The 25,415-nt window shown below is 36.7% G+C and overlaps 1 protein-coding gene across 24 annotated transcripts in view; it reads right to left on the bottom strand.

Annotated features, from left to right (window-relative positions):
• pHCl-1 (pH-sensitive chloride channel 1) overlaps positions 1-25,415 on the bottom strand; it is a 442,438-nt gene that overhangs the window by 88,577 nt on the left and 328,446 nt on the right. For 12 of the 24 annotated variants that reach the window (XM_065218428.1, XM_065218422.1, XM_065218457.1 and 9 more), the window contains 3 exons: positions 20,087-20,227; positions 14,179-14,253; positions 3,923-4,075 (listed from right to left, as the gene is read on the bottom strand). In XM_065218428.1, the coding sequence (XP_065074500.1) occupies positions 3,923-4,075; positions 14,179-14,253; positions 20,087-20,227 (369 nt within the window). The remainder of the gene's footprint in view (positions 1-3,922; positions 4,076-14,178; positions 14,254-20,086; positions 20,228-25,415) is intronic. The other 12 variants (XM_065218482.1, XM_065218553.1, XM_065218511.1 and 9 more) reach the window with 3 other exon arrangements.

The following is a 25,415-nucleotide window of genomic DNA, read 5'->3' as shown; positions in this document are numbered from 1 at the left end:
TTCAGAATAAACCATTAAAACAGAGTGATTTTTTACCACATGAATATCTTTCTCTATTTGCTGCATAATTTTCTTCAGATTCCCGCCGTATTGTTCTTAGAATTTAATCACTCAGCAATATTTCAAATTGATTTTTGCGAATCAATTTCAGATGTAAAGTCCATGGGTCTTAAAACAAAATATTGAAGATGCTGCACATAAGAAACAAATATTTGTAAAAACGATTTCAGAATCATTCTGAAATTCTGCTCGGAACTTCTCCTTCGAAAACTATGTGGGATCCTCCTCAATAGTTTTTTTTGAAATCAACTCTTTGAATACTTTTTAATTTTACTGAAAATTCCAGGGTTTGTCCGCAAGATTCTATCGATTGTTCTGTAATTTGTTTTAACTCTTAAAATACTTCCAAGTCTCAGAGCCTTGACAATTATGACTGCACGACTATTTAGTTTTTTTTTCTAATCTGTGAATTTTTAAACTTTCACATTTTTTACTCCAAATCTTGCATCACGAAGATCCCAAATTTTGAAGAAAAGTTCTATTTTCAAACCCACACAAATTTTAAAGCCCAATAATCTTGGGAATCTATCTTATTAGTAAATAATCTTTCATTGAATACACAGCTTCTTTATCCGATATCACTATCAATTTGCTCTAATTCTCATTTGTACCAAGTTCATTTTTCTGAAACATTTTTTTAATTAAATCTCTTATTCTTCACAATTCATCTATTATTTAACCTATTTATCCAGATAGTATTTGGCCCAGTGACCTTAATCCCTGTTACGCAATGAATTCTAGGGCTTTGAAATCATAAGATGTATCGATCATAAAAAGTGGTAGAATTCGATTTATCAAAGTATCTCGAAAGATCAATAAATTGTTTTGAATAAAGGGTGTCCACGATGAAATTGCCACACTATGAAATTGCTCTAACTTTTTAACCGTTGGGTAGAATTTAATGAAAATTTGGGTGGATTTAGTTCATAGTGCATTATTTACATCCTGCAAGCTTTAAAGTCCTGTGATCAAAACTCGCGGAAATGGAGTCGAAAGAACAGCTCGTGCGTGATAAAATCTTGCGCATTCATCACGAGAACAAGGATCTCTCGCATCGTTCCATCGCTAAAACGTTGGGAATCGCGAATTCGACGGTGTCGCGAGTGATTAAGTGGTTCGAGGAACGGTTGACCACCGATCGGAAGCCCAGAAGTGAAGGAAAAAAATCACAACCGCGTAGTTGGGGCCTTCAACCGAAATCCGAACGCCTCCGTTAGGGATGTGGCTAAGAAGCTGCACCTAAGCCGAAGTTTTGTCCAGAAGGCCAAAACTAAGGCTGGGTTTCGAACGTTCAAGGTACAAAAGGCCCCTAATCGCGACGAGAAGCAGAACAAGTCCGCCAAAACCCGTGCCAGGAAGTTGTACCTCAACATGCTGACGAAAGTTGAATGCTGCATCATGGACGACGAAACATATGTGAAGGCCGACTTCAAACAGATCCCCGGCAACCTGTTTTTCACGGCCAAGGATAAGTTCAGCGTTCCGGAGCATGTCCGCACTCAGAAGATGTCCAAATTTGCGAAGAAATTCCTGGTTTGGCAAGCCATCTGCACGTGCGGGAAGCGGAGTGCACCTTTCGTGACCCAGGACACGATGAACGGACAGGTGTACATAAAAGAGTGCCTCCAGAAGCGGCTGCTTCCTCTCCTGAAGGCCCACAACGTCCCAACAATCTTCTGGCCGGATTTGGCCTCATGCCACTACTCCAAGGACGTGCTGAAGTGGTATGCGGACAATAAGGTCAATTTCGTGCCGAAAATGTTCAAACCTCCCAACACTCCGGAGCTCCGCCCCATCGAGAAGTACTGGGCGATTATGAAGCAGCACCTTCTTAAACGACCTAAGGTAGTGAAGACAGTCGAGGAACTGAAGAAAGTATGGGTTTACATGCAAAAAACGGTTGATTCACAGGTCGTGCAGAATCTTATGGCCGGGGTTAAGGCCAAGGTGCGGGCATTTGCGTATGGACTGTAAATAAAATACGAGTAAAATGGTAAAATGAAGTTTAATAGTTATTTCTCAATCCCTGAAAATTTGATGGCAATCGGATGAAAACTCGAATTTTGCGATTCAATTTTGTGTGTGGCAATTTCATCGTGGACACCCTTTACATTAAGTGACTCATAGAGTTGATTTTTTCCTATAGCTTTATACCCCGTACAGACTATGGCTTATATCATGTAATATAGGCTTTCTTGCAATGAGCACTCATACATCTAGTTTTCACTGCAAATCCTATGCATTACAGCCTATTTTACATGATATAAGCCATAGTCTGTACGGGGTATTAGAAAACACTTTCTGTAATTTGGCTTTCATTTTTCCCACAAATAACCACTGAAAATTTACAGTTGGCCACGTTTTAAAAAAATGTGTACAATTTAGTTTTTTGTTGAATATCAACAACCGGGAAATTTTAAAGATTTGAACCGGGAAAACCGGGAAAAAAACCGGGAATTTCAAAATGAAAAATCACTGGCCACCCTGATAGTCGAAAGAAGTACACTGTTTTATTGGGGTGTTAAAATCTTGTTCAAAATTACTTTTAAAACTTTTGTAAAGTTTTTTCAGTTGCAGAGTTTATAATGGGTTTGAAGATTTTCAAAAACTGATGAAGATACATTTTTTTTGCATAGTTACATGAGTTCATGAAAAATATTTTCTGAATATCTTAAACTTAAAGCAACTCTTATACCGTGGACCCCCGTTAATCTGAACAGGGTACATTTTTAATTTGAACTTCTAGTAGCCCTATGATAATAAAAAGCGAGTTTCTGGTAGCCTTATTTGCTGTTTTGTTTTTATTCTGCGTTTCGTTTCGCATCGTTCCATTTCGCTTTACTCCATTTCATTGTGCTGAATGACGTTTGAGCATTTTTTAGTTTGCATGGCGTGCAGATTAACGGGGCTCAAATTAAAAACGGTCAGATTATAGGGGGTCCACGGTATACCAATAATTTTTATTTTTTTTTACCAGTGAAAGCTGTTTCATTGCTTTCTCAGATGCTTGTATTATCGATCACCTAATCAATGCTTAATCATAATATTTAGTTGGCAGAAAAGGAAAAGTTCGGAACGGAAATTGTCATGCAAGGTAGAAAGCACTACTCGTCAGCCATTCACCTAGAAAAACTACTGGTTAAAGTTCGAACCATATACTCTATCCTACAGGAGGGAAAATCATAAACAACAATCGGAAACTAAACGCGTTCTAAACTACTTTTATCAACTTTGTTAACTTTTCAAACAACAACTCAATCGAATTGAATCCAGAACAATCAGGCAGGCTGCAGCAAGGCAAAAGTTAGAACATCTCTTCTCTCGGACCCAGTCGTTTCTGTGTTGGGATCAGTCAATGCAGTGAGTGTTTTGTTACCGTTTACTTCCTGCTGGTGTTGTTGGTGGTGCTTGTGGTGCTGGTGGTGGTGTATGGAATAGTTTGATTCCCACATTCGCCTCCACAAAAAAAGACAATCGCTGACACTGTAGAGCGCTCAAATGTCGCTGCTATAAGTTGGTTTCCGAGTGGATTTGTTATTGGTATGTGATTTTCTAGGTGACCCATCGAACAAGGTACAGAGGATCGTAGGAAATGAACAGGGAGGCCTGCGTTGTGGGGGGTTGGTTTTTGAGGTATCGATGAAAATGATGATGTGCTGGGTTTGTTCAGTGATGATGAGAGCCAGCCAAATGTTGAGGTCCAAAACCGAGGTGGATGGCCGAGCCGAGAAATGGGAGTAGGGAGGACGAGATGGCAAATGGTTTTCCGTCAATTTTCACCAGAATGTTGTGATGTGATGGATTGGTGTTTTTGGCCGACCGCTCTTTAGGCGGAGCCCGAATGAAAGTTGACGATCATTACCTATCATTGATCTGGCCGGTACCGCGTTCCACTCCAGCCAGAATGTGATGAACGATGACGTCACCAGTATGATGCCGGGTATGAACACGGTCGTGAAATAGAACGCTCGATCTCTTGTAAATATTAAATCCACTTTCAGACAACTGTAATTTCCTACATATAGTGATTGTTTATGTTTTTATATTATCGTATTCATAGGGAGAAAGTAAGGCGATTAAACTTTATTGATTTCAAAAGATTCCTCTGTATTCTCTAACGAAAGAAAGTAGAAAACAAACCCAAAACTTGAGAAAAACGAAAAAAAGGCATAATTGAACTGGTTAAATTCGCATCTAATAGATATATGATCAAAAAGTTTAGTAGCCAAAGTAGGGTGTTGTTGTTGGTAGATGGGCTAGAAATAAAACTTAAACTACTTCACAAAAAAAAAACCTAACTAAATCGAAAACAACTTATCGTTTAGCTAAAGCAAATTGAGCTCCAATAGTGTGATCGTGTTGTACTTGTTGAACTGAGAGATACAAGGTTTGAGAGAGTTGTGGAGAAATAGTATTGTGCAATGGTGAAGAAAATCGATGTATTTGGCTGTTGTTGTTGTCATTCACTTTGTGGAATGGTATAGCCTTACTGTAACAACCTTCATTAATAAAGAACTACTCTAATTGAAAATGAACCAAGTGTATACAGTGTGAGTTAGTGGTGTTCTCATGGGTAAGTGAAATGAAAAATGCATCCGCGGCAGAACGCGTGACAGTTGGAGGTGCTGTTGGTGAAGGGAAGAAATCGAAAATCAGTGAATTTAGGTCTTGTCTTTCATATAAAAGTTTCTTTTTCTCTCGATAGTTGTTAAAGTAGCATACCACTACAGAACTTCAACTAGCAATTATTGCATTGATGTGTCACACTACTAAAACACACAAGAAGAGTACACAAATTGAAAAAAAATATAAAGAACCTAAGAAACAGAAAACTATAAAACCAAATGTGCCAACAGAAATTGAATAAACGATAAACGTACTTTGTATGACATGGGCATGAGGGGGAATGGATTGCAATAAAACCTGTGCGACACCAACATTCCGTGTCAAGTGTCGATGAAAATACAATCGGGGCGATAAGAAGTTAGTTCGTGAGTAGGTGGAATTGTTCGCAAACAGTTTTGAATTGTGGCAACGTTTCGTGCGAGCTGGAGCATCGACTAGCGTAAGTGTCTGGAGTGCACTTTAGTTACAAAATCGATTGTTTACAGAAGGTGTTGCCGAAAAACATCATTTACTAAATCTGGATATTCTCCAATTCATCTTGATGGTACTAGATTCACATGGTGTAAACAAAAATGTGATTGAATATTAATATGGGATGACAACCTGGACGGTGCATTAAACACAAACGATTACCAGCTGAAATATGGACACAGCTTGGTGATGTAGTCTGAGCATTGTTGTCAATCCGCAACGCCATGAACACTGGCGCGGTAACCATATCATTGCGATAGAGGAAGCGCTCTGCCATCTCGAGTGTCTTTTATGCATGTTAGGGGTGGTTTCAAAACGACATCTGTTCTCCATGTTCAGGAGTGGCTGGTTATCGTCCTGGTACTAGAGTGAGATTCTACAGAGAGCTGAGCTTGATTTTCCTTTAGCTAGACCAGCGGATGTCAACATATTACATAATTTTTAAAATGTGTACAGTGTCGTAAGTAGTTTAGTTAATTTGTTTCCTTGTACTTCAAGATAAGGGTGTTTTGAAACAACGTCAGCCATCAATAATGTTCAGTACTATACCAATAAATTTTGTATAATAATAAAATAATCCAATAAGCCATGATTTGAGAAGTTTTTGTATACATCATGATAAGTTAACTCTTTTTGAACTTTTTGTAGAATAAATCATCAAAGCATTGTGTACTTTTGTCCGGTACTGTAAAGTAGTATCTTGGTAATTAATACTACAATAAACGACTAAAATTTGAATAGTGTGAATCTATTTAAAAGGGATTAAAGATATTAATTTGCACATATCAATACTCAATCTAATAGGTTTATAAAAGCTTTGGAAATTTACACTGATGTTTCGAAAGTAATTATATCCTTTATCATGTATGAAGTACATCTTCCAAAATACAGCTTATCCTTGACATAACATAGTTGCCCTTGTTCACTTATATCGCAAATGTTCGATGATGTTGTGCTTTTTATCCGTTTTTTTATCATCCCATCCCTTTTCTTAAAATATCAACATTGAAAAAAGATGGCACAATTTTTGAAGATTTTTTGCTAAGAAGTACGTCAATCGAAAAAGGTTGAGAATCGCTTATGCTAGACAGAGGGTTGTTGCAGATCCTACAAACTAGCGTTAATAATCAAAAGTACAGAAAACAAATACGGATTTTAACAAACGACATATACCCAAGCATCACAAACGCAACTCAACTAACATTTTACCAGGTCCCAATTGGTGATTTGACACTTCGAGAACACTTGTGGAGTACATGGGTACTGAAGCGATACTGCGATGTTCAAATGCTGGTCATTAGTTAAGTATTTCATCCAGCCAAATGACTTCTAAAACGGATTACGTTGTCCAGAATTGAAAAGTTCTCCTGTGAGGAAAAACCTATCAAAATTATTCTAAAATTGAATGTCTTTGAAAGTTTGAATTTTTCTGCATATTCAATTGAGATTCCAGAATCGAGTATAAAAGTCCTTTGAATTTCATCTATCATCACACCTAAAAATACGCTTAAGAAAAATTCCAAGTTTTCTTGCATATTCGGAAGGTTGTGTTGCCTTTTTCGTGATGGGTCGTAAATTGAAGAGAAAATGTATTATGAACTATTGTAAATTTGCTTTAAATTGATGCCGGTTTTGTTTTTAAATATTTGTCAATCATACAATCATGAACATCCACATAAATTATGATTATAAATCTTGAATCCAAGATCTGCGGATTAAACTACAACATATCAGATTCTGTGAGCGGAACAGCTTTTGAAAATAGCTCTTATTTTGAATCGTGGAAGCCATTCCAGTCTGTTTGCTAAATAGTTGTCCACTAGATTACTGATAAATCAGTTGTCAGTTTTTCATTTAAAAATTGATCATTTTAAACTCTTTAATGTGCTACTCCAATGTGAAGTTATTTTTTTTTTTATCCACTTTCAGGTGGCTTATGTTTGTTTTAAATTATGTTTCTGTTATTTTCAATTTGTTTGAGAAGGTCGAATCAAAAATAAATTTTTCTCTCGCTACTTTGCCTGGAACTGATCCCATGACAAATATTTAGGCGGTTTGCATGAACTATTTAAAATTTGACGATATTGTGTTCCCTTGAGCCTATGAGCTAATGTCCTTACATGTTACGTGCTTTAAGGTTTAAATTGTGATTTAAATCACGATTTTGGTCCAACCTATGTGTGTGGAATTGTCGTTCAAAGAACATTTTTAGAAAATAACTCAAAGAACATTTGCCTGTTGTCGGTTTGCGCATTTCGGTGATGATTCTAAAACTTAGGTGGTGTTTTCAGAACTTGGAGCATCTCCGTGAAACAAGTTCGCTGATCTCATACACGTCTGTAGATCGGTACGGCGTCATAATGAGAGTGGCATCTTAAAAGCATGACGTGTTGGAGCAAAAATTCTTCCTAGACTTATGAAAAATGTACTCGCCAAAAATTTATCAATACCATCAAGTCCCTTTATTTTTGAATAATGAATCACTAGTGAAAATTGCACAAACGTCCAACTGTTGCAATAGTGATCAAAATTATCACCGATTGCCTGCAAACAACGCATTCTCTAACACAGTTTTCAAAATCTAATTCGATCTTGTCTCCCTGAACGGTGCTTATTCAATCACCGTGTGTGGTGGGTGGTGGTGTCCGGTCGGTCGTCAGCAGCAGCAGCAGCAGTGCTTGTACCTACATAATGAAAGGCTGCCCGAAAGCAGTGAGCTGCAGCTCACTTGAGCGCCCATTCACTGAAGAAGGAGGAAGAAGCCTCACCGCTACTAATCGGGATCCATCTTCGTGAGTCGCTGTGGGCCTCGTTCAAAAAAAAAAAAAAAAAAACATACGGCTCGCCAGCCTCATCCGTGTTGAACACTCTTACAGCTCAGCATTACTCAACCATCACGACAAAACGGTTCTTTTCAGGACCACCATAAATTATTGTTGTTTAAGAGTTAATTTTCATTGAACGTTCGCTTGCCTTGCTACCAGTTACATCATCCCCAAATCTCTTTGATTATGTACCCAGCAACCAAATGGTTGTGGTCAAAAGCGTAACAGTATAGGAGTGGTACATACAAATTCTCACAATGGCCGAATACCACATGGCCATGTCAAATAACCAGAAACACTTCGTAAGGTTTTCTCCAGGACGCTAGAAAAAGCATAAAAGTCTCGAATGTATATGATTGATCGTGAATATCACGCGATTGGAAACATTTTTTTCCTCCAATCAATTTTCGTTTTTTTATTATCTATTGAATAAACCAAAAGTTCCGTGCGTTTTGTGCATGTAAATGCGCCATTTTTACATCAGAAAACGAGGTTTCCCTAACGCAGTCGCCGAATATTGATACCTAGCACTGAACATGCCAGACCGTACTTATCTTAATGCTTTTGATACTAATTTTAAGCTCCTCCTATTAATAGAATTATGCAAAAAAAAAATCTTGCCTAATTCTCTTAATAGAAGGGGCTTACAATTTGCATTCAAAAGCATACACGTAGGTACCGTCCGGTAGGCCCACATTATGTGATTTCCACACCACTATCATTGTTCCAAACTGGCTTCCAAGCTTCCAACACATCGGTCCTTTTCAGGATCACAAATGACTGATAAAAGAGTTAACTAAAGAGCTTGTATCCAAGATTATCGTCCAGGATTGGCTTGTACTACATTGACATCGATACAGCACCTCACAAACAGAACTCTCTAATTGCTTCTGAATTTCAACCTATCGAACTTTTTCACTGATAACGAGTTAAGAAATCAATTTAATATATACTATACTTTTACTGTGACATCAAAACTATCTTTCGTAATCCTACGTCTAATCTACGGTCGTGTCTTGAATACAACCTCTTACTTTTTTTTCCGAACTCACACAAACTTTATGCTAATGAAAATGTAAAGCTTCGGAGCTTAGCTTTCGATGAAAATAAACATTTGTAGAAATTGCTGATGCGTTTCCTCAAAGTGCTATAAAATAACTATTTAAAAAAAGACAATTGACGGGTACACGACGTAAGGCATACGGACGTAAGGCATACAGACGTAAGGCATATGGACGTTAGGCATAATGGACGTTAGACATAAAAGATGTTAGGCATAATCTTCCTGATGAATTCCAGAAGGATGATAATGGGGACCGTCTATAGATTGCTGCCATCGGTGACAATAATGAAAGAGCCTTAAGTTTTGGGACCCATGAAAACTTGCAAAGTCTTGGACAGGCAAAGTATTGGGTTGCAGATGGTACGTTTGCCACAGTTCCTTGTTTTCTCACACACACGTCTCTTACCGATGATATGTGCTTGCCTCTCAGTATGTTCAAACTTTCTCATAAACAATTACATTGACTACAAAGTCGCTAAAACCGTAAATCAAAGTTCCTTGTTTGTTTCGGCAACTCGTCACTGTTCATGAAAGTATCGCTCCTTCACATCCGCAGCTAGTTTTCATTTTGATGACAACATCGAAAAGTATGAGAGTAAATCCTTCAAACAGCAGGTATGTTTTTTGTTATGGAATGAAAAACCACAGAATTCACCATTCTTCATTTCATGAGCTGTTCTTTGGAATTATCTTTTATTCAACCTTAGCTGTTTTTACACTATGTGAAAACCGAAAATGGAACATGTAACAAAATTATGAAAGATTTTGAACGTTAAAAACTCAGCTGCTCATTGATCAATTTCAATAATTTTATCACCAATCGATCAGATATATTTCTACGCATCTGTTTAATTTAAGACTTTATCATTTTTCAAAATGCCACTGTTGAAAATTTGCACGAATGTGTAACTGTTGCTTTGAACATTAAAATTATCACCGATTGCCTGCGAAAAGCGATTTCCCTAACACAGATTTCAAAGTTGAATTCCATCTGGTCTCACCAAACGGTGTTTATTCAATCACCGCGTGGTGAGTGGTGGTGTTCACCAGTACACAACGAAAGGCTCCCCGCAAGCAGCTAGCTACCAAGGCTGGCCTCAACCGCTGATTGGATTCAGTTCCAATCACCGCGTGTGGTGGTGTCCGGGCGTTGGCATCAGTTTTCGGCGCGTGGCGTTGAACATTGTTCTCCAGTACACAATGCAAGGTATTCTGCAAGCAGTGAGCTGCAGCCCACATGAGCATCCATAGAAGGAGGAAGAAGCCTCACCGCTATTGATCGGAATCACTAGCTCTTCGTGAGTTGCTGTGGGCCATCTATGCCAAGCACGTCACCCTCATTCAAAACAATACAACAGCCTCATTTGTGTTTAACACCCTAATAGCTCAGCATTACTCAACCATCACAACAAAACGGTCATTTTCAGGACCACCATAAATTTGTAAAAGAGTATTTTTTGGACATATGTCAAGGTCATCAATCGGATGTCAGTTCCCATATCAAGATAGAGCTGAAATTAGGGCGTAACAGCTTTTGTAAATAATGACTTCTTTCGATGATGTCTTGAAAGTCAAGGCTCGCCCACGCAAATCAACATCACCATCAGGTAGGGTAAGAATTTCTCTATCCGACAGTAATGTTACTTTGCGTGGGCAGCCCTACTTTTGCTCAATAAAACAGATGAAATTATCCTTAATAAGTAAAAAAAAATCTCCTTAAAATAGATCGGGTTGCTTAAAATGCTCAGTAAATATTTAAAGTACGCTCCCTAAAATAGAGAAAACAGTATATTAAGCATTTGAAAATGCTCCTTAGTATGCACCACTTTGCAACGTTTTGAAGTGTAATTGTACCATATATCATCGGAAAAACTGATGTAGAAAGATTAATATGTACCATGAAATCAGCTGAAATGTTCAGTAAAAATGTACAAATGCACACAATGGTTTACTGAGCATTTCAGATGATTTCATGGTACTTATTAACCTTTCTACAGCAGCTTTTCCGATGATATATGGTACAATTACACTTCAAAATGGTGCAAAGCGGTGCATACTAAGGAGCATTTTCAAATACTTAATGTACAGTTTTCTCCATTTTAGGGAGCGTACTTTAAATATTTACTGAGCATTTTAAGATTTTTAACGTATTTTGATCAATAATTTAAGGAGCAACCCGATCTATTTTAAGGAGATTTTTTTTTAACTTATTAAGGAACATCGTCATTGTTTAATGATTCATTTACCTTTTTACCCTTTGCGTGGGCGTACCTTGAATTCCTAAAAATCATCGAGAGAAGTCATTGCTTACAAAAGCTGTTACGCCTAATTCCAGCTCTATCTAGATATGTTTAAATCTAACATACCATGTTCTTGAAGGCACCATTGGGGGTGGAATTTCAAAAACCAAAGTCGGTCGCGGCATGAAAGTGGTCTGATGTTGATCCAGAGACGATGGATTTTAATCCCTAATTCGCCAATCGATTGGAATTTTGCAAAGTCACCATTGCGTACAACCCCATAGGGCTGTCCCTTGTAGTTTTTGTTATTGTATGAAAAATCACAAAATTCACCATTATTTATTTCATGAGACAATTGCAATGTTAGTAAAAATATATTACAACACTTAATTTTGTATTTCTTGATGCGATTGATTTCAAAATATAGTTCAAACTATGCTGAGTATTTATTGCCAGGTTACTTAACCGCTATCGCTACAAATCTTGGATCTAAGTAAATATGTAGCTACGTGATACATAATGGATTCCAAACTGTGCTTATTAAATAAACTATGTTTGTATAACTTGCATCATCTTTTATTCAACGCTTAGCAAAATTTAAGCATTGTTTACCATGCTCGAAACAAGTTTCTAGAATTGCACAGAAGCAAGGTATTTTAACGTCCATTATGCCTAATGACTTTATGCCTAACGTCCATTATGGTTAATGTCCGTATGTCTAACGTCCGTATGCCTAACGTATTTATGCCTAATGGGGTACACTCCACCGGCTGGTGCGGGATTCGAACCCTCACTTGGTGGCACTGATAATACACCTTAACGAAGGGTGACCTCACGGACATGAAACCCACCACCATCACATAAAATCAAATTAAATGATGCAAAATATATGACAACGCTTTCGATGATGGATTTCCATCTATTTTTGTTACGTTGTGAATACCAGTTCCATGTGATGTTTTGGCAAAAATGAGTTCTCTTCTGGAATCAAATAATAAGTAATTCAGTTTTAAAATGTGCCCATAAGTTGAACTGTTTTGATCTAAAAACAAAGTAAAAAAATCCAGTGATGGTTAGTACTATTTTGTCAACGCTCTGAATAAGCTCCGAAATATTTGATTAAAAATCTAATTATGTTCAGTCTTCTTCTTCTTCTTCTTCTTCTTCTTCTTCTTCTTCTTCGCATTTCAAGCTTATTGCATATCGCATATTAGCTTATTGCGTGCTCTCAAGTTAGTGTTCTAGATGCACTTTGACAGTTATTAATTCGGAGTTTTCGATGCCTGTACCATTTTTGCATTGGTATAATTGTGTGGCAAGTACAATCATACTTCTATGCTCAGGGAAGTCGAGAAATTTTCTAACCCGAAAAATTCCTAGACCGGACCGAGAATCGAACCCAGCCACCTCCAGCATGGTCTTGCTACACACGTGCCTTTAAACCAGACGAGAAAAATCGGATAAATACACGACGCATGTGTGTTTTACAAGAAATTCAAATTTTAAAAATTGTTTTCTCTCTCTCTCTCTCTCTCTCTCTCAACGTTTTTGACTTTGGTTGATAGCACTCTATAAATCATGGTTGAAGCCTTACATACAGTAAAGGATACCATATCCTAACGAAGTATAGTTTTCAAATAATAAAAATTACTGAAAGATTGCTTTGTGCAAAATCAAATTGTCTTGTTTATTTCAGAATTGAAATATCAATTGAAACCGAAGCCTAGATAGGATGATTCAATGCTGGCTATATGTTTGTCGATTAAGTTTTGTATTACCTGCTGCATTATTTTATGACCAATTTTTGGTGTGTTCATTCTGTACTGATGGTGAAAAATTCGTGTTGAACTGTGTTATGTCAGGTTGAGATTCACTGTATTTAGGATTAGGAAACATATTTGATGGTTCATAACAATATTTGAAGATTCGTGGACTTAATTAATTTAAAACATCTAAAAATTTCGAAAAATCTAAGCTTCCGAGTAGGGATCATCTGGAGGCACGCGCACAGCTCTAAATAAGTTTGTGCTGTGCATTCTAAAGTCTCCTGCACTCGATCAGAGATAGTTCGCACTAATTTGAGAGACGAGCGATGTGGGTACACAGAAAAAAAATATGAATTTTAACTATCACGTAAAATCTCCCTTCGTTTAATTTTGAGCTATACTTGGCATAAACAGCGAAATCGTTTACAAGCTTGCATACAAAATTGCAAATTTATGCGATATTGCGCTTAAATTTACAGGAAATATCGTTACTCCAAATCTAGAGTTAATTTTATGTGCGCTATATCTCGCAGAAATTTACATGAATTTTTCAAACGGTGTAGGAGCGCACAGAAACAGCACAAAGAGAGCTCAAAGTTAGCACGGCAAGTCAATGTAAACAAAAACATCTTTTTGGATGTTAGTTTCGTAGCTTGGAACACTATTATACTTCACTCAATCTTTAAAAAATGTTATGGTTTGGAAAATCAGCACATTCTGCATGAGCGCACATTTTTCATTAGCACAAGCTCATAGGTGAACGTCTCTTTATTTTTGACCTGCAAACACATAGTTTGCTCGCCTGTGCTTTGTGCCAATAATTTGATCGTCTAAGCTTCTCAGCCTACATTGCTCGTGTTATTGAAGGTTGAGAAACTTTTTTGGTCAATTTTGAAACGTCAACACATTACCATGTCAAAACTGTTTCGGCGAGTGAATAAGGGACTGTGAAAAAACGGGGGCTGTACAAAATATAATCTGATAAATGGAAAACAAAAACAAAACAATGAAGAAACGTAATGTGTCGCTGATAACGAATGGATATGGGGTGGTGTCGACAAGTAAAACAACGCGCAACGAAAATGGCAATTCAATGAAAAGAAATGTTCAAATTTATCTTCATGTACCTTGCTCCTCAAATCGCCTCTGGCACAAATTACAAAGAAACTCTTCGTCTTCTTCTGTTAATGCTTGTCCTTCGGCTACTCGGGGTTTGTTTTGGGAGGTTTTTTGTTTTGATGGTAGAATTTTGGAGAGGGTTTCGCGATTTGTTTTTCGTATATTGTGTTTTCGATATTTCGAGGCAATTTTATGAGATAGAAAACAGAAACAATTGGAGCTGTTTTAATTTATTCGTCATGGTCAATAAAAAGTTTAATTAGCAAAAGTGTGGGAGTTTATTTCGGGAAGAATTGGCAATGGTTGGTTCTTTGGGGAAGTTTGGAGTAAGAAAAACATTTATCTGGAAGGAAAAGATGGATTGGCACAAAACTAAGTATGATTGACAATCAAGACCTACCGGAAAACATTCTTTAGAGGAAAATCATGAATCGAACCAAAACTAGGAGGGTTCCGAGTGGGAAATGTGAGTACTGGAAGAGCATACTTAGAAAAGAAAGTTACATTTAACGGAAACTCAAGTGGAATAGTTTTGAAGAGTGAACAGAAAACTAAAGTTTGCTAACTCATCCGGTTATTCTCATACATTTATATAGAAGCCAAGACCAAGCGCGTGCCTTCTCACTGGATGTTTATTTACTTGTGTGGTAGTATGTGTACAGCAATAAGTTCAATTATTGTAAAAATATTGATTTACGTTTGGAAGGAAGAGAATGAATAGAGCGAGTGGAAAGCGAATGAATGCTGTGTTTCTATCGGTATGTTTCTCGGATTGGCAAGCGTAGCGTTGGGAATTTGGAGATTTACTTTTGCCTCAGCTTTAGTTTAAAACCAGCATATCAAGAAGACTACTCTCACGAGTTGTTCGCGCGTCGGCATCAGTTGCAGTTGTCACGCAAAGTGACAGACACAATTAAACCATTTATCGGTCAAAAGCATAATCACCGAAACGAAGTTGATAAAAGAGAGTTTGGCCTATTTGCTTATTTTACATACGATGATTCTATGTTTGACTAAGGTCAGCGCTAATGTATTTGTATCTTAGATACTGTACTAGGCGTTCCAGTCATATATTTTCTTCGTTCAATTACATGAGATTCACTATACCTACTTCCAACTGATTCCAAAAAAGTCAGCCTGACAGTTCCATTTTCTTGTTATACATCCCACAGTCGTAGCCTTTTTTTTTATTTATTTAACTGGAAGCTTGCAATACACAATTATATTTAATTTTTCAGCATTATGTTTGATCCTATACCAAACTGTCAAGAAATTTAGGGAAGATGCATAAATGACGTTGCATTTGAACCTCCCCTCAAAGGGGAAAAAGGGTTATTTCAGAAGTTGTGACCAGCCATGTATTAGGTATTGTCAAACACGAAGTGGAGGTTCATTTATGGATGATCCCTTACATTTAATAAATCATGGAAAGCGACGTTCGTTTATGTACTAGGGTGATTCAAATTATCGATTTTATTCCACACAGTACAATCGATCTCATCTCTGAACATCCTCTTAAAATTTGAGATCGTTTGGTTGCGATCTCATACTGAACTGACCCAGTGAAGTTTATTTTGAAATTATCTTCGGAAAAGTAATATTTTAGTTACCACGTACCATCCTTTTGCCATATCACTGTTTATTTACATTATTAATGTATGCTTGATACAGCTAGTTGTACTAAATTTGCTGAAACTTTGCTCAACACTACTTTTTATTTGATCGTTGGATGATAAGTAATCAATTAATTTAGAAGCTAATGATCTTCAATATATCTATAAGTTGTAAAGGTGGGTTGACTGGTTCAGAATATATGATTATTTTTTTCGTTGGATTGGATTCCTCCTCTAGTTTCCGGGAATTAAAGTTTCTGTTCCTAAGTTTGAATCGTCTGTTTTAGTATAATCAGAGTCAGATTTTATCAAGTGGGACGTAGGATGTAAAAGTTGTAGAATGTGCCATTTTCACTCAGAGTCTGAGAAAGCCGATAATCCTACCTATCATATGTTTAGATTGGCAAAAAGTAAGAACGAAGTGAACAAAAAGGCCAGTAAGATCGCTACAAAGGACCTCCCTTAGTTCAGTCGATAAAGGCACAGCTACAAAGCAAGACTATGCTGGAGGTGGCAGGGTTCAGTTCCCAGTCCGGTCTAGGAATTTACGGGTTGGACATTTTTTTCGACTTCCATGGGCATAGAGTATGATTGTACTTGTCGCACAATTATACCTACTAATGCAAACATGGTACAGGCATCAAAAGCTCTCAATTAATAACTGTGGAGGTGCATCTAGAACACTAAGTTGAGAGCACGTTATAAGTTATTATGATGCGAGGAAGAAGTATAAGATGAAGAAATCGCTACCAAGTGAGCTTATATTTGGGGATCAATATCAGGGCCACATTATGTACGCAAGTCGAAACGATTTTTCTATACTATACTTCATACGAAAATTGCTTCGTTTCGACTTCCAATGATATGGAAGCGATTGTGCTAGGGTAGAGCGCTATTTCGTCGTAATCGCCCATTTCCGTTCTATCGATCAGAAAAGATCAATAATATCAATGATTTCACCGTGCACCAATTAATAATAGGTTTGTTCCGATGCGTTAGTTCATTATCTACAACATAAATCCTGTTAGAGCGCATTGTATGAATATTTACGCTCATTGTTCTCAAAACAAAGGAAGCGCTCCTAGCGAATCCCCTTTTTCTACGTTTATCCGTAGGACGAAGAAAATCTAATGGCGTTTCAATGCGTTAGGACGGAATTGAAACTCGTAGAACGAATTTAGAATCAAGAAGCAGTGTTACATTTAAGACAATATCTCAACAATTTGTGACTCTTTACCAACGGTACGTATGGAAAGGTGAATAAATTTGCAAGTCATCTTTGACAGAAATATTCAATTTTTTGTTTAAACTCGTTCAGAAAAGAGAGGTAAAGCGCGGGTTGTGCTTAGTAGGACGGAAATTAGATCAAAACCCCTATGTGGAGTAAAGTCGAGATTTTAAACCTAGGATTTATTGCTTTTTTTAGACATGTGCTGATCTTTTCTATTTCAAAACTTTCGGGCCTACGTGGTCATATATGACCAGGCCCTAAGATTGTCTTTATAAAACCACAGGTGACCGATAGCTACATCCTTTCTTCAGCAAAGTTGTAGTTTTGGATCTAGACTATACCGGATTTATATTTCCCGACATATTCATATAGGACATATTTATAGCCAGCTTTAAGGTGATTTCTTGTAGAGTCCAAAAAATGACGGTCATGTAAACTTTTTTCCATTGTAAAAACATGTAGTTTATCGGGAGTAAACGTGTCATTCTACATGAAAATCATGTACATACCAAAAGCTGTGAATTTACATGTCCATTTTCATTACATGCTCCATTATTTTTATCGTTTGAAACATATAACGTCGCACAAAATTTTCATTACTTTTAGTGTTTACATATTCAACTATCAATTTATCCTAATTTGTTTTTTTTTTCACATTTCTATCTTTCATGAATTGCTGCCTAACTAACTGTAACAACAAAAGGCTTGTTGGTCATTGTTACAACAACCATATATTCATTTTTTTCAGGATTTGGTCAACTAGAACCAAAGTTAAGTTAATTTTGAAATGCGTCCATAGTAATTCTCATACATATTTCAAACCATTTGCGTAACCTTAACCTTTATAAATCTATATCATTTTTACACAGACTCATATTTTGAGGTTATTAATCACACTGGAGAGTGGCCACATGAAATCAAACACTTCTTTTCAAAATGAAGCACCCTAATGCGCAACCAATATGATTAATTTACATGCATATTAGATGTGCTAGGTTCTCCAAATCGGCCTGTACTGCAGGCCAAATGATCTACTAGATCAACCACGTCTAGTATAATGTCCTTAGCAATGACATATATTCGTCCAGATTCATGGATTCTATGCGCATCGAATATGTTCAATTTTCCTATAGATCAGATGTTCTACACGCTTAGGAATAACTAATTTTACACGTGACGGAATCCATCTTTGACATAAAAGATGAGATGTTAGCAAACATGTCATGTAATATTAACTGCTCCGAGACTGAAAAATTCGTTGCTCGACGAAAAGTACGTTTGATTGAACTATACTTCGCGCCTGTTATGACTCAAATTTATGTCAAAATATGTCAGTCTCAGAGCGTCTAAATTTACATGAATTTTCTAAGTGTGTAGGTTTATCAAATCATCCTGGCGTTTTTAGAGAGCGTATAAGGCCCAAGCTCCCAAGGAGGAGGGGACTACCATTTTTCAAATACCGTCTACATAGTCCCTAACGATAAACTCATTAAAGTATTCCGTTTGCCATTCCGAGAAACATACGCTCAATTTTTCGTACAACACTGGAAGCTATCAATTTTGAATAGAAAAAAAAAAATATCACAAGGATGCATCACAGGCAGCCCAGTGGCAGGCGCGTAGGCAACATGTTATACCATGACAGCGGGCCCAGCACAGCAAAATAAACGATTTGAGTCCGGGACATGCTGCCTACTGTCAAACGCTGCTGTTGGTATAGGCCTTGTCACTGGCCTGATCACAGGCATCAAGAGGGTCGACAACGAGAAAAAGATGATCGTAAACATAGTCAAGAAAAGGGAAACAGGAAATTCAGAGTCGATCGATAATTAATTGCCAATTAATCAATAAAGCAGCATGAAACGTTCCATGTGCAGCTTTCACATAATTTCATTCTCTTGCACACACGCTGGGAAGTAGTATTTTTACATGTTTGTAGGTGGATGAAATGACATATACATGTATTTTCGCATATGAGTAGCAGCCATACAATCACATCCAAATAAGTTATGGATTTGACTGCACGGAAAAATGAGCTTCCCGGTGTACGCTGACGAACGATGCGGATTGTGCGTTTCGTGAATTGGCTGACTGCTGCCAGATTGATCGTGTAACTGTTGTATCTGTCAGTCACGGACTGGTGAGAATGATTCAGAGCACGAAGAAATGGATGGAAATATATACTAGCTAATAGACTGGTAGGAACAAAAATGCTAGAATTTCAACATGTTTCAGAAAATAGCAGTTGTCGAACCAGTCTGGTGGTTTTGTTAGCGGAAATGAGCTTAGTACTGTGTAAACAAAGAAGATAAAGAATTAGATGAAAGAATAAGACAACGAAAAGTTGCTCGTACTGGATGCTTGTATTCCGGAACATGTAATCCTATGTACACGGTCTGAAAAGTTTGGTATTTTTTGCTTGTGTCTAGTTTTCTGTACATGTGAAGGCTGATGCGATGATGTTATATAGACAAAAGTGGATAAGTGGAAGCTGAAAGTTGAGCTCAATTTTCGTTTCCTGCTAGCCATAGGAAGCGGTAGGATATCCATGATAAAGTTGATATGCTGAAGAAGTTTCGTTCCTTAGTGTGGACAAACAATGGGTTTAACGCATGACAAATTTGTAGTTCAAACAATTTGGTGAAAACGAAAAGAATGAAACCATCGAAATAAAAAGCCAAATCATAAGAGCAAACGAACTTCAAATAAGGATAAATAGCTAAGAATTTAATGTTGGGAGTCAGATTTCAGTTTGACAGAAAACACGGGAATTGTCTCTGGTGGGCCAGAGAATGGCCCGGGAGTAGCGAAATGGATGTGTGTTGGTCATAGTTTAAGAGCAAAGATGAAAGAAAAGGATTACGGGTGAAGCTAGAAAAGAGCAAGACAGTAGTGGGTGTACGAAAACAAAATCTCTAAAAGTGGGATTCTTTGAGCGCTTGTTGCAGCAAAAGGATCTCTTGTAAAACATACATATATTTTCCACTTTAGAGTGGAAAGTATTAGTAGCATACTAGTAGTAGTAGTAGCAGATGAAGGGGAGCATACGATGGCATAAGGAAGCTAACTCACCTCTCCAGCTGGCTTTAATGGGGCAGGTTATTGTTTGGTTCTGGATCAAGTACGCATTTAGGGTTGTCAGCGAAGGACTCTTCCGCAGAGTGTCCTCGTCGTTCTTCCAGACGTACCGTATTGCCGACTGCTCGTATGATACTGTTGAGAGAAGCAAGAATCATGATTATTACATATGTTTGGCCTATTCATTTGAATTTTGCTGAAAATAGGATAGGCTTCGTTGTGGTGAGTGTGTAATGTAAAATTTGTCTTAAGATTTTTCATGGTCCAATCGATTGACTGGAAACGTTCATTTGTTTCGTATATGAATTAATTTACTTGAACAACTTAAATTAAGAGCTGATTGTGAGTTTTAGCTGACCCGTTGAACCCGAGGCTTAATATGGCTATATCATATCGACAAATATTGAATATATAAATAAATTATGAATAAGATATGCCTGTTGAGAAACTGAGGACGTAGCGAAGCATAGCTACTCGCTACCCGAGCAAAAACTGATTAGTGAACGATAACATATGAATATCTTAATGTGGTATGGTACCTTATCTGGGCATGCTTGTGGTATAACACCTCGTTTTGATACTATTCAGTTACCGACATATTTAGTAAAATCTATCCCCGAGCAGGAACGAATATCTCGATTCCCTAAATTGGTATCGATGAGCCTGACATCCCGAGCAGGAACGAATATCTCGATACCTTAAATTGGTATGAATGAGCCTGACATAAGAGGTAAACCCAAAAATAATACCAAAAAAAGGTTCCCACAATACCATTCCAATACCAAATTATGATAATGCAATATCAAAACAATACCACCCAGGTATTCTTTTGGTATCCAAATATCAATTTTTGGTTTTTACAAAGTATTTTGCATGTAATTTTTTGGTATTATTCTTTGGTATTTTACCTCTTATGTCATGCTGGTCAATACCAAATTTGGGTATTGGCTTATCTTGCTCGGGTCTATCTATCTATCTATCTAGCTAAATATATAAAAATGAATTTCTGTCTGTCTGTCTGTCTGTCTGACCCTTATAGACTCGGAAACTACTGAACCCTTATAGACTCGGAAACTACAACACCAATGAGACAGAAATTGCTGCATAACTCGAGAAGTAATCAAAAAAATGTAACCAAATTTAGCATGTGGTGTATAAGGAGATGGTAATAGGGGGTAGCCCCTTAGATAAAAGAGTGGGGGGGGGGGGGCTGGCTACGTACAATAAAGTATGCTTTTTTTTATTATTCGACGCATAAGCTCAAGCTAATATTGAGTTTTTTCTGCGCTTTTCTTCAATCAATTGAAAAGGTCGTGTGTAAATCGGTGCTTATATTTTTTCGATTTTTTATTGAAAATAGATCTCTAGAGGTGAAATTCGCGAGTGATAGGTGTGAATTTCTGTACGGTAGTCCGAAATATTACCGAGGATGCCTGAAAGTCGAATGTTTTATCGTTGTTTTATTAGTTATTATTTGCATAATGCTGCGTCATTGATGTGGCGATGTTTCTAGTTCGCGATACCCGAGTGCGATGTATTAGCCGTAGTGCAACGAACACACACGCGCGAGATGGTTCATTCAACCAAAATAAATATCTAGTCTATGTTTGTGTTTGTGTTGGATCGAGGCGGGGAGACTGGTGGGCTATTTCGTTCTCGCGGTTACTTGCGCAACAATAGACGTGACGTCACGTCTGCTGCTGCATAAGAACACTGTCGGGATGGGGGAGTCCGCTGGTTTCCTTTCTCCTCACCTCTTAGTATCTACCGCGCATCGGTGCTGTCTCGCTGCGTCGGTGTTCAATTTGCACTTTTGATGATGGTGCTATTAATTTTGAAGAGTAGTTCATGATAAAAACTTATATGATAGATGTGCGGATGTCCCTCGTACACGCTAAAAGCGGATTACCCTAATCTAGCTTTACGTTAACCAAACTTTTAGCTTTTTTTCAGCTTTTTCAACTTCTTTCAGCTCTTCAAAGGAGAAACATCTTTAGATTGGCAGTGTAATGATTCATTCTTTTTTCAGCATTCTTTCAGGTTAATTCAAGAATATTATAATGCATGATAGCACTTAAAGTTCAATGTTATTTTTGATTTACTTCCTCCTTCAAGATGGATGTTTAAGATACACATATTTTGCTAGCTGGCAAAATAGGGTCATTGCTGTATAATTATTCTCTTTTTTCAGCCTTTATTTAGACTGGATCTATTGATTTAAATTATTTGAGTTTTCTTCCAGCTTTTCGATAACGGAACATCATTAGATTTATACTGTAATGATTCACTATTACAGCTTTCACCCTGGTTTTGTATGTTGATTTGATTTGTTTGAATTGGTTTTTAGCTCCTTGGTATTGGCAGTCGTGGGCGGTCAATTTTGCTGATGCTCATGCTCTAAGTTTATTTTCAGCTTTTCGATGATGGAGTCTTCAGATTTATATTAAAACAATGATATACCATTTTGTTTAGGCTTCAGGCAAATCCAAGTATAATGCATGAAAACACTGATTCATTTAAAACCATGTGTTCGGATCAAAGAAAAACAAAACCGTTTTTTTTTGTAAATCAACCGTAAATAAAGTTGATCAAACTGCAAGAATTCGTTTAATATAGTGTTAGTGTTTATAGTTTGTGGTTTTAGTTGAAGTACTCACAATTTTAGTTATTGTTCCTCCTGCAAACAACCTTTCTTCTACCTAGACCGCTCTGAAATGTTCTTTCCGCCTATTACAAAATTCAGTGTTTTAATTTAATTCATTTGTTACAGTGTTTATCTCGTTTTACCTATCTGTGAGTCGTCTGCTTGCCGTTCCGTGTTTTGTAACCTCCACTGACCTAAATTTGTCCACAAACTTTCTACAAAATGCCCAAAGCACAGAATACTAAAAAAACTCACTTTTAAGCACTTTCTAATCGATACTGTATTGTTTGTGATTTTCTACCTTCCGTTCTTTGACAGATTATCTTCTATTCATCTATCTATCCTCCTCTCTTCAATCCGTCACTTCATCTGTCATACTACTTACTACCTCATCGTCCAAATTCACTGCAGCGATGGAGGAGGGCAACGGCCAGTGTTGCCAGAACACCATGGTCGCATCACTTAACAAGGTGAATCCTGATCCAACGAATCCAACTTACTAACAAAATCTCCTTTCCTGTGTCTTTGTTGGGGTGCAGAGGTAAACACGGCCCACAAACAACAAAGGTCACTTTAATATTCCTTCCCTACTCCCACCTGATTGCAAGGACGTGGCCGGCGCCGTTATTGATTTACAAAATATGGAGTCACTGAAACTTGTACAATGAGAATGGACGGTCACTCCCAGCCCCATTCAGCTGATTCATTGTACAATTTCACTGATTCTGATCAATCACGGAGTAGCAACCATTGATATGTGCAGTCAGTCGAAGCGCAACGTGATGGGGGAGTATGACCGTTCAAACCAAGATGACCTCAAATTATAAACAGCTTTCGGGGACGCCGTTTTATTTGCATGAAGAAATATTATTATTTAAAAAATATTTTCAGCTCTTCAATGATGAAACATCTTTTGAGTTCGTTGATGACGGCACATCTTTGGATTTATAACGTAATGATTAGTTTTTCATAGCCTTCACTCAAGTTAGATCCGTTTTTTCAATAACTTAAGTTTATTTTCAGCTCGTTGAATATTTGAATATGTGACATCATTAGATTTACATAATAATAATACATTTTTTCAGTTTTCATTCATGCGGGATGTATGGATTTTAATTATCTATGCTTGCTTTCAGCTCTTCGATGATGGAACACCTCTAGGATTATATTATAATAATTCATTTATATTATTGAACTTTGCATTTATTTTATATTATAAATATTCACTTTTTCAGCTTAGAGATGAACTAGCCTACAGAAGTTAAAGTAAAGTTAATGTAAAGTTAAACTAAAATTAAAGTTAAGTTAAAGTTAAGTTAAAGTTAAGTTAAAGTTAAGTTAAAGTTAAGTTAAAGTTAAGTTAAAGTTAAGTTAAAGTTAAGTTAAAGTTAAGTTAAAGTTAAGTTAAAGTTAAGTTAAAGTTAAGTTAAAGTTAAGTTAAAGTTAAGTTAAAGTTAAGTTAAAGTTAAGTTAAAGTTAAGTTAAAGTTCAGGTAAAGTTAAGTTAAAGTTAAGTTAAAGTTAAGTTAAAGTTAAGTTAAAGTTAAGTTAAAGTTAAGTTAAAGTTAAGTTAAAATTAAGTTAAAGTTAAGTTAAAGTTAAGTTAAAGTTAAGTTAAAGTTAAGTTAAAGTTAAGTTAAAGTTAAATTAAAGTTAAGTTAAAGTTAAGTTAAAGTTATGTTAAAGTTAAGTTAAAGTTAAGTTAAAGTTCAGGTAAAGTTAAGTTAAAGTTAAGTTAAAGTTAAGTTAAAGTTAAGTTAAAGTTAAGTTAAAGTTAAGTTAAAGTTCAGGTAAAGTTCAGGTAAAGTTAAGTTAAAGTTAAGTTAAAGTTAAGTTAACGTTAAGTTAAAGTTAAGTTAAAGTTAAGTTAAAGTTAAGTTAAAGTTAAGTTAAAGTTAAGTAAAGTAAAGTTAAAGTTAAATTAAAGTTAAGTTAAAGTTAAGTTAAAGTTAAGTTAAAGTTAAGTTAAAGGTAAGTTAAAGTTAAGTTAAAGTTAAGTTAAAATTAAAGTTAAGTTAAAGTTCAGTAAAATATCATTTTATATTCTGTTTATACTCACGAGTGCGTGTGTGTGTTTTTGTGTTTGTGTACCTATCATAAATCACTACAATCAGCATTAGTTTACCAAAAACGATCCCTGCTGCTGCAAACCTTTCCCCACATCCAACATCCCAGTGATTTCTCGTGGAAGCGCAGAGGATTTCTCGGTTTCCTTCACAGCGAGTATCACGTCAACACATTCCTTCGCATTCCCTATTGGACCTGCATTCGGACACGGCCGGCGCTGGTATTGCTAAATATTAGATCTTCAGTTTTTACACATTGAGGATGAATGTTAGTCCCAAACATCATCTGTTGGTTCTCTGTGTAATTTCAGCTGATCTGGCAATAACAGAGTAGCAACCGTGGGCGGTCAATAATGCTAATGCTAATGCTAATGCATAAGCTCAAGCTAATATTGAATTGTGAGCAAGGCCGGGCACACTCAGCTAGTATCAAATAAATACCAAAACAACACAACTTTTTAGACCATAAAAACTTAAAGAGTTATTGGATTGTTACTAGAAGACCTTTTAAATAACAAACTATGGTATTCTTGCATCAAAAAAGCGTTTGTTATCCATCAGTTATTATAATAAATAAATTATATATTAGTTCATTATTTGTAGAACATTTTTAA

The sequence above is a fragment of the Ochlerotatus camptorhynchus genome, unplaced genomic scaffold, assembly GCF_037179485.1.
Source record: "Ochlerotatus camptorhynchus isolate MF236.1 unplaced genomic scaffold, CSIRO-AGI_Acam_v1.1 ptg000008l, whole genome shotgun sequence".
Taxonomy (NCBI): domain Eukaryota; kingdom Metazoa; phylum Arthropoda; class Insecta; order Diptera; family Culicidae; genus Ochlerotatus; species Ochlerotatus camptorhynchus.
This window is presented reverse-complemented; position numbering and strand designations above follow the sequence as displayed.